This window comes from Sceloporus undulatus, chromosome 5 (genome assembly GCF_019175285.1).
Source record: "Sceloporus undulatus isolate JIND9_A2432 ecotype Alabama chromosome 5, SceUnd_v1.1, whole genome shotgun sequence".
Taxonomy (NCBI): Eukaryota; Metazoa; Chordata; class Lepidosauria; order Squamata; family Phrynosomatidae; genus Sceloporus; species Sceloporus undulatus.
In genome coordinates, this window is record NC_056526.1 from 173,455,214 (window position 1) to 173,465,597 (window position 10,384).

General features: G+C 37.9%; 1 protein-coding gene across 1 annotated transcript; it reads left to right on the top strand.

Moving 5' to 3' along the window:
- Nucleotides 1–7,328: 7,328 nt before the first annotated feature.
- Nucleotides 7,329–9,684, top strand: LOC121931554 (SWI/SNF-related matrix-associated actin-dependent regulator of chromatin subfamily A containing DEAD/H box 1-like). Its single transcript, XM_042469455.1, has 5 exons — nucleotides 7,329–7,497; nucleotides 7,814–7,909; nucleotides 8,198–8,315; nucleotides 8,650–8,771; nucleotides 9,404–9,684. The coding sequence occupies exons 1-5, from the start codon at nucleotides 7,417–7,419 to the stop codon at nucleotides 9,650–9,652; spliced, it is 666 nt and encodes a 221-aa protein (XP_042325389.1). The 5' UTR covers nucleotides 7,329–7,416; the 3' UTR covers nucleotides 9,653–9,684.
- Nucleotides 9,685–10,384: the final 700 nt, after the last annotated feature.

The window sequence follows — 10,384 nt, forward strand, 5'->3', positions numbered from 1 at the left end:
GTTCATCTCATGTTTGGCATAAGTCAAAACAACTTGAGGACACATGAAGCAACACAACAACAGCAGAATTCATACTACTATGTGCTCATGAGGATATTTGGTTTTTCTGCCTGTTACAGCCTTCCTGCTCTTGATGTGTGGGGGGTGCAATTCTGTTTATTATGAGTTTGCTGTATTAGGTAGCAAGTTAGACTGGTGATTTGTGGTGTTATGCCAAGTTGGTGCATACAGTCACCATGGCAAGATGAAAAGCCATCATGACTAAAAAAAAAAAAAAAGTTAATCCATCAACTGTGTATCCCACAACTTTAAAATTTATGGTCATTTAACACTTTATAACAATCTTACAAAGAAATAGACAGTATTCCCAGTGGCATCACTAGGTTGTGTGAGGTGTGGATTGCACCTGGTGACACCCCCTGAAGGGAGGTGACACCAGGTTGGGCCTACTCATGGGGAGACCTTCATTGCCACAATGAAGGAGAGGACTGAGCATGCACTTTTGGATGCTGTTGTCCCTGCCCTGGGCAGTCCCCCACATGCTGGGTGACACCAGACATCCATTGTGTCTATCTAGAAGTTCCCAAGTCAAGCAATTACAATTTACTTTCTTCTGCATTCAGACATTATACAGATTTCTCCTGCCACAGTCAACCTACTGTAGAAAACATGTGAACCAGGATTTGGGAGAATTAAATCTTATGTTCTTATATTTGTTTGCTGTAGCCAAATTAGTTATATTTATATACAGTAATACCCATGGCAAGAAGTGTATGTGTAGTATGTTTACATGGAATTGCTTTTGACTGTCTGGCTAAGGACAGATAAAGGTTAAACTGAAAAGCACTCTCTAGTCAAAATCCTACAAGTCCCAGCTGAAATAATGTGGCTCCATTACCTACAACTACCAGGTGTTGGGCATACTGATTAAATTATTACAATACTGAATACCCCCAGCAAAGTCTTGTCAACCATTATGACATCCTGCAGTTAGCAGCAATTCATCATGGGCAGGGAATGGCACAGATAGGGAAAGTCACTGTTGGGACAAGGGTGACGAGTTCAACACTTCTCTATCTTTGTTTAACAAAAATATGTCAACAAGCTCCCTTTTCAACCAAATGCATTGTGATGTCCCTCTAAGTGAATGCTTATCTGAGATATTACTACCTTGGGTTAATTATAGACCAGGTATATCTAGTGTGGTGTAATGATCGGAGTTGGACTAGGAACTGGAAGTCCACGATTTGATCCCAGCATGGCCATGGAAACCTACTAGGTAATTTTGGGCAAATTACATTCTCTTAGCCTCAGAGGATGGCCATGGGCAAACCCTCTCAAGATACATGCCAGAAAAACCCTACAATGGTTTGTCTTAGGGTTGCCATAAATTAGAAATGACTTGAAGGCATGCACCAGCAACAACAACAACATCTCTGAGGACATTCAGATACACACTTTTTTCCCTGAGACCTCCCTTTTGTTTAAGAGCAACTTGCTAATCTTAAACTTATTTTCCTACTTTAAACCTTTTTAAAGGAGGCCAAATTTAAAAAAGATTTCATTAGGGGGAAGGCTATACATGAAGCTTCTGTCTTCAACCAAGAGCCCTGAAAGAAGGTTCCTCGTTTCTGAGCCATCTTTCTGAGTCACTGCTTAAGCCTGGGCATGCTCCTTTCCAGCTAGAAATAACTCTCTCCAGATCCCAGTCCAGGATTTTGGCCAGAGATCTTGTGAGCTCATTCTCCTTCCTAAAGTCCTGGCCTAGCTCAGAGAATCTTGATTAGGTAGTCTTTCTCTTGTATGCATTGCTCCAAATATTAAAATGCTTCACAGTTCTCCCCAGAAAGGTGCAAGGGGACCAAACAGAAGTAATGTTATTGTCTTGTTGACTTTTTTTAAATCACTTATTTAAAGTCTCTTGAGAAACATTTCCCCAGATTTTCCCTTCCAGCTCCTCCCATCTATGCCCTCTCTTGACAATATTTTAAAATACATAAATTCCCAAAAGCAATCCTTGATTTTGCCATTTTATATAAGGGGTGCATTTTACTTCCCTGTTTTATTAATGGGACTTGAGCATCCTGGAACCAAACCCCAGTGGTTACTGAAGGCCAGTGTACTGACACTTAATTGCTATTCCCAGTGCAATTACCATGTTTGTTCTGAGTCTTCTGGTATTCTATAAAAACTAGCCTTTAGATTGTTCTGTGTAGATGTGGGTTTTACTCCAGTTTGCCTAAGGTGCACTACTACACAACATAACAAGATTATTTACAGGCATGGACACTCAAAACATGCGAATCTGTGCATGTACTCTGATGGTTTACCTGAAAAAACTACAGAAGGAAGTGGAGTGGAAAGGAGCTGTAGCACACATCCAGGGCTTCTGGAGAATCTGCTGCCTGAGATGAAGAACAAGTAGGCACCTCCCTCTCCATTTCACATGTATTCCACATACACTGACAGTGAACTGGCAATGAAAAGTATTTGCCACCCACATCTTGAGGGTACCAAGCTAATTTAGGGTGCAGGGTAGGCCATGCTGGATACACACTCAACAGAAACGAATGGCTGGTGAAGTGAGAAAGAATAGCTACGGAGCATGTGCCTGAAGCAGTTACCTCACTTCATGACCAGTACAGTACCATAATAATTACAGGATCCTTAAACAAAGGAACAATCGAGTGTACACACAGAATGGATCCCATGCAGAAACTGGATTTAAACTGGGAAAAAAACCCGCAAAAACAGGTAGTTTTGCACTCAATGTTTGGGTTAACCCAAACAGAAAGTAGAAAAAACCCGCAAAAGCGGGTTTTTTTCAGTGACATAGCATTAATGAGAATTAATGCAACATTAACCCAAATAGAAACTAGACAAAACCTGCTCCTTTTTAATTTCAGCAAATCCCGAAAGTAAAAAAGGGCAGGTTTTGTCTACTTCTGTTTTCGTTAATGTCACTAACCCCATCATGTGTAAAAAAAACTACACACTTTTGCTTTTTTTTCCTCTGGTTTTTAAACTCATTTCTGCATGGGATTTTGAACTTTGTCCCCATGTGATAACTCCAATGAATGTATCTATACTGTTCAGATACATCAGTTTGATAACTGCTCAGCTGTCATGACTCCATTCTATAGAATCCTGGAATTCATGATTTAGTGAAGTATTAGAAATTAAATGCTCAACACCTTAAGTAAACGCCAGACTGAAAGGAGGAGAGGCTCTTGTACCTTTAACAATTGTGTAAAATAGGGAATTTCACCAGGTATTGCTCGTTACCTAATTGTGTGACAGGCAACACCTGATGAAATTACCTGTAATACACAACCATTAAGGTACAAGAGTCCTCTTCGTTTTAGTTTGGCCACTTTATCCCAAGGGATACTCTGTCCCTGTATCTCAGAATTCCACAGATGGAGTTGTAACCATGAAAATGTTATCAAACTGATATAACTATGTAGTGCAGGCACATGGATATGATACCTACATATATTTCATAAATATATTTCATACACAGCACTCACTGACTTTTCATATATATGACTCTTCATACAAGGGACACTGACTGTTTGACAGGGGGAAAGCTCCCACTTCTTCTTGACTTCTAAGTATGTAGATCTTACATTTATTTAATTGACTGTAGACAAGTACGCTTTTGGTTTGGTTGGAAACCCTGAACATGCAAGGTCTCACATTTCACTGAGAGGCTTGTCCAAATATGTACCATGTGGGGTCTCTGTACCATTTCCCCTCTCATTGACACTTTGGATGCATGTGGGATTTTTTGAAAAATGTTCCTGCTAAGTTAGTCAGACCCTATGCTTCTAAAATTGCTTTTGTGTCAGAATGATAACCAGAAACCTAAATATACCTGTCAACCTGGTATGGAAATCCAACAAGCCACACTATTGATAGATCACAATGACAGACCTTTTGCTGCATCTTGTCACACTCTCAGGTACCACCATTCTCTTGAATGAACTGTTATTAGTCGTTTTTCATACTGTTTTTATTGTTTTATACTGATTCAGACTATTTCTTTGCTGACAGTATCCACTAGGATATAAATATTTTTGGGTAGACAGACACAAATAGACTTCACCTACTTAGAATATTCAATTTTAACTGGATTCCACAAAAGGAGCCAAATTACAATTCTAAAACTCAGGGATAACCCCACTATTTCAATTAGGCTACACTAGAATAATAGCACTTTGGCACAGTATATACATTTATTACACTGTGTTCAGATGCTTTGTTATTGCTTTACATTTATATTGCATAGTAAACCATGTATTGTTTGGTTAATAAAATTAGAACACACTAAGCTTCAAGATGTGTGAATGTGTTTGTGATCCAATTGTCTTTATTGCCCTTCTCAGAAAATTATAACTACTATCAAGACTTAATATCCCATCTAATCACATTTTAATCATTTTAATTATATATGTACTCTAACAGGTCTCAGTTCAGCTTCATTCAAGCGACATTACAGAGCCTGGATAATTGGTACGATAATTTTACATTTAAAGGAGTAAACATCTTCTAAGAGTATAATAAACCTTGGAAAACTTCTCAGAGAAGATGCTAGATTGTGTACAGCTAAAGTTAAGAAATTCTTGGCTCTTGTACAGACCATGTTACAGTAGCTCAATCTTGAAGGCATTTTACTTGGATGTCCTATTAATTCAAATACTCTTGAGCAAATATGCTTAGAATGTAAGCAATGTCCAGACCCGCAAAAAAGATCTTCATATAGACCTCTGTTTGTAGACCAATGCAGATGCAATTTGGATGAACATCCCATTGCATTGACACACTATTGTTTCCCATGTCAAAACTGATAAAGGCAAGAAGAATCTAAATCCAATCGTTATGAGATTATAATAAAATCCCAACTTTTCCCAGATTGGCACCCACCAGATATTTTAACTGTTATTCCTATCGCCCCCATAAACATGGGAAAAGCTCAAACAACAAGCATGCTTCATTTATATACCACTCATACCACTTAAGCAGTGTCTAAGTGGTTTACCCAACAATCTGGTACTCATTTTAGTGACCTCGGAGAATGCAAGTCTGAGTCAAGCTGAGCCCTTTTGCTGGTCTTGAACTCACAAACTTATGGTTTTGAGTGAGTGGTGGCAGTACAGGATTAAACCACTGCACCACCAGCTCAAGAATGATGGAGTTACAGTATAAAGCACAATGTTGTTGTGTGCTTTAAGTCACTTTGACCCTATGTGGGTTTCTTGGCAAGTATTCTTGCCTTTTGTTTTAAATGGTAAATGTTTTATGCTTTTTGATAAGCTCTTTTTGTCATGGCCTTCGTGTGTTAACTTGACTTAGTTTTGTTGGGTTTTTCAGGCTATGTGGCCTGTTCTGGATCTGGCAAAACATCAGGAATAAACTCTTACAGAATATGCCACATAGCCCAAAAAGGCACATAAAACTATGGATGCTGGCTGTAAAAGCCTTCGACTCATTTGACAAGATCTGTTCAGAGGGGAATTGCCTTTCCTCCTCCGAGCCTTGCCCAAGGTCACCCAGTGGGTTTCATGGCCAAGCAGGAATTCAAATCCTAGTCTTTAGCCCAATGCCCAAAGCCCTGCACCATGCTGGGTCTCCCCAAAAACATGGACGATAAGATATTGGGAAAGCGTACTCTAATATCTCTTTTTTGTTTATTGGTCATGGCTTTCTTTAAGGAATTCAATGCAATGTACCTGGCTCATCACCTATGGAGCATCAGGGCAGGAGGGTGTGTGAAGTTGTAGATGGACCAAAGACTAAATTAATACTGAGTGAATTGTTATGTCTCCTCCAGTATTGCTCTACTACTACTATGACAATGTTCCTTGTTGCACAAGTGGTAGAATGTCAAACCACTCTCTCTACAATCCTTGCATAGTTTGATTTCATCTTCTGTCATTGGATAGTATACAGGTTTAAATAGATTCTTGGCTATGCATGCAGTGATTTGTACAGAGCTTCTTGATTATTTAGCTATAATTGATCTTAATATTTAGCAGCTAGAATGGCTTTAGATGTGTTAAAATGACCAGGAAATACAAATGTTGTAAACTATGTTTTCTTATCTTCACCATTTTTGCATGAGTCCTGGTAAGGATGATTTAAAAAGTGTAAAAATAATTTCCTTATTACCCTAAACCATAGTAACCACAGTTTATTCTAGTTTGGACTTACAGTGGGTAAACTGTACAGTGCGCCCGCATCATACGCGGGCACACTTTATGCAACTTTCAGCATACACTGAAAGCCATGTGGAGAGAAGGGGCAGCGCGTCCCATAGGGATGAATGGGTCGCACAGCCATAGCGCGTGTGCATCGCCGCGCCACCTCATGCACGAGCCCCATTCATTTAAATGGGGCTCAAGCATAGCCGGTATTTGCTTTATGCTGGGGAGTCCGGAATGGATCCTCCACGTAAAGTAAGGGCACACTGTATTTAGTTAGAAGAGGAAGGGAAGCTAAATCTTAGTTTAAGGTGTATTCAACCAGTGTCATTATCTTCCTGCTTGTAGTTGGTACTTCATTCAAATGCAGGCTAACACCCAGAAGCAGGGCACTTTCTTTTTAAAAATATAATGTATATACTACTGCATGTATAAACTGAGGACAGGTTTGGAGACCAAAATTACAGATTTTGATAGGACCAGTGGTTAAGTCAAGGGTAAAACATAGACACGTGTAACACAAGATGTAAAAGATGTAATTGAAAATGATGACAAAAAAACCCTACAAATTCCTACAAGCATTAGAGACTGCTTAGTTCAGAATGAAACAGTATAGAAATGTAGTTGCTAACTTTAATACCATAACTTGGCCTGATTTTAACACAAAAAAGCTGACAAACATACACAAATGTTCTATTCAGATCCTTCAAAGTCCGATTCCTCTCATCACTCCTTTGAGGGGAAGTACCAGAAAGCTGTCACCGACACCATTTTCCTGCTCAGGCATTCAAAAATGTGAAAAGTGGTGCCGTGGCAGAGAGTAGAGGGGGAAGACGTCAGTGCTTTTTTAGATGCTCCCAGGACAGACTAAGCTCTCACCCTTTGCCATTTTACTCAGAGAAAGGGGTGGTTCTTTTTTATTATTTTGTAAGAATTAAAGTACAACACTTCCACTGACCTGTGGATAATCAGGTTTTGGCAGTCAGTTTTTTGACTAAAATCTCTAGACTTATACGTGAGCATATACAGTAAGTAAGTAAGAAAATTAAATTGCTTAACAATAAGAGAAATTTATTGTCATGTTGAAGAGACCATAGTGATCTTGTTCATAGTCACTAATTATTGTCTATGTTTATATTTATTCTTATGAAAATAGGCAAAAAATCGTTTGCTGCTAACAGGAACTCCAGTTCAAAACAATCTTTTGGAACTTATGTCCCTCTTGAATTTTGTGATGCCACACATGTTCAGTAGCAGCACCAGTGAAATTCGGAGGATATTCTCTTCTAAAACAGTAAGTATATTTTGATTACATTTTTACTATTCAGAAACACGGTTGCCGGGTTTTCATAATAGATGGTTTATCTTATCCTAACAATTCAAAATCATGTTTCATAAATGTTCCTACCTGTCTTTAAACTGACAGGTTATACTGTAATAAGTGTTTTAGAAATTGCACCCAATTATCACAATATTTCTTCAATCAAATATTCATACTTAAAATAATTGCATTTCACTAGGATAAAAAGTAGCATTTTAATTTAAATTAACATAATCTGATTGAGTACACTATATGAAATACATTTTATGCTTTTGATTTTTATTCCTAGAAGGCATCTGAGGAACACAGTATCTATGAAAAGGAGAGAATTGCACATGCCAAGCAGATAATCAAACCATTCATCTTGAGACGAGTAAAAGAAGAGGTATGTTTTCATTTTAACCTATTGCAATTGTTTCAGTATAAACAAATCATTTATTTGAAGATGCCAGCCACAGATGCTGGCGAAACATCAAGAATAAACCCTTCTAGAACATGGCCACATAGCCCAAAAAACTCACAAAAAACTATGGATGCCGGCCATGAAAGCCTTCGACTTCATAAATCGTTTTGGCTCAGCGTCTCTTAAACAGAACTATCTTCCGAGCAGGTGTAGCTATGATCCATAGTCTTGTCTGCAAATAATTCAAAAGCTTTGGTTTTGACCCACCAGGTCCTTAAACAGCTGCCTCCCAAAAAAGATATTGTGGAGTGGTGTGAAATGTCTGACAAACAGGAGAATCTATACCAAGATCTCTTCAGCTCATTGAAGAAATCTATTGACAGTCACGGTATGTATGTTTTAAATTTTCTCTCCATCCTTTGTCCCTTTTGTTTTGAACAAAGCAAAATACTGACTTCAGTTGAGATTGCAGGTGTGTGTATCTATAACATGCCTTCAAGCCGCCTGTAGACTTATTGCCTCCCCACAAATTTCAAAGGGTCTTCTTAGGCAAGAAGGTGGTTTTGCCAGTTCCTTCTTCTGAAATAGAGCCACTTGGTATTCATTGGCAGTCTCGCAAAAAGCAGCAGGAGCAGCAGCATCCACAAATTTTATGAACACACTTAGAATTGGTAGTATAGTTTGCAATTCATTCATGCTGTATCATCCATTTTTGTTCATAGAAAAAAATACAGAAATGGGAAATGTAATGATGCAGCTAAGAAAAATGGCCAATCATCCTCTCTTACATCGCCAGTATTATACGTCTGAAAAACTTAAGGTGATGTCACAACTCATGCTCAAGGTAGGATGCTAGATTTAAATACTACAATAATTTCTTGATACACTTTAAGTCAGAATGAGCCAAATATCAGCTGTTCACCTGTGTGTTCAGCATTAAGTAAAGGTTATAATTAAAGTCTAAGATAGGCCAAGTATCTAGCAAAATTTTGCTGCAATTATAAATATGTCACAAATTATGGAATAAAATTAATGAAGAGTAAAAATGTTCTGTGATTTGTCAAAAGTCAGCTTTATTTGTCACGAGAGGATGATAAACAATGGAAAGTGAACATACAAAGTTCATTGGTTGTATTTGCATATGATGATAATGTGTAACATGCACGAACCACAGTGAACAGTGAGTTCATGTTGGGATTTTTAAAATTAGCCTTGTGAGATTTAATCCTTTCTTGACATCCATTGCTTCCAAAGGACTCTCACCCCATTGTCTGTGCACTCCAATTAAAAATAAAGATAAAAGCTCATATTGGCCTATCTAAAAACAATTCTTGAAGTATTAATTGTGATACTATGAGCCACAGTTCACATATACCATGATGATTTTATAACAGTGTTAGGTGAAATTGTGCTTGAGTGTTCTTGTTAGTTCCTAAACAACTTACTTTATTTGCTACCTTTTTGTTTGTTTTTTAGGAACCAACACACTGTGAAGCAAACCCTGACCTTATTTATGAAGATATGTCTGTGATGACAGATTATGAATTGCATTTGCTTTGTAAACAGTATGCAAATATTCGTGACTTTAAACTTGGAATGGACCTCATTTTCGATTCTGGAAAATTTAGAACATTGACACGCATTTTATCTGAGTTCAAAGAAAAGGTTTGTTTTACCAATGTATTTTGGACATTCTGCAGTGTTACATGTTATATATATATGTGAGCTGAATTCAACTGTCACCTGTTCTGGTGTCATAAAAGCCTATAGAAATAATTGGGCTTCAGTATGGAAGGCCTGGTTTCAGGTCCATGAAGTTCTGTATCTGAAGGTCATTTGGAGACATAATACAGTGGACCCTTGTTATACGCTGGGATTTGGTTCCAAGATCCCCCGTGTATAACAAAATCTGTGGATGCTCAAGTCCCATTAAATATAATGATATAGCAAAATAGTGTCCCTTATAAAAATGGAAAATCAAGGTTTGATATTTGAAATTTATACTTTTTTGTAATATTTTCCAACTGCGGATGCTTGGATTTGTGTATAAAAATCCATGTATAAGAATGGTCGACTGTAGATATAACACTAACTAGACATATGATGTCAGCAGTTGTTCATACTATTTTGAACTTACGTCTTGCTGGTCCCACTACGTTGGTTTGTTATTAACTCTGCTTAACACTGTGCCTGTCTTCCTGTTTACCTATGGCAGTGTGCTATATGTATGGTGACTCTGTCTTAAATATGTAAACAGGAGACTTCAGCTTCCTTGAAGAAAGGGTGGGATCATGCATAATTAAAATAAAAGATGCAAATATTTGAAATAAATATGCATTAGTTTGCTGCTGAATACTGTATATACTCAACTATAAGTTGACCTCATCTATACCTTCAGTGTGTGTATGTATGTGCGCAGCAAGAGGGACTATTGAAACAGCAATCAATCATCCATGA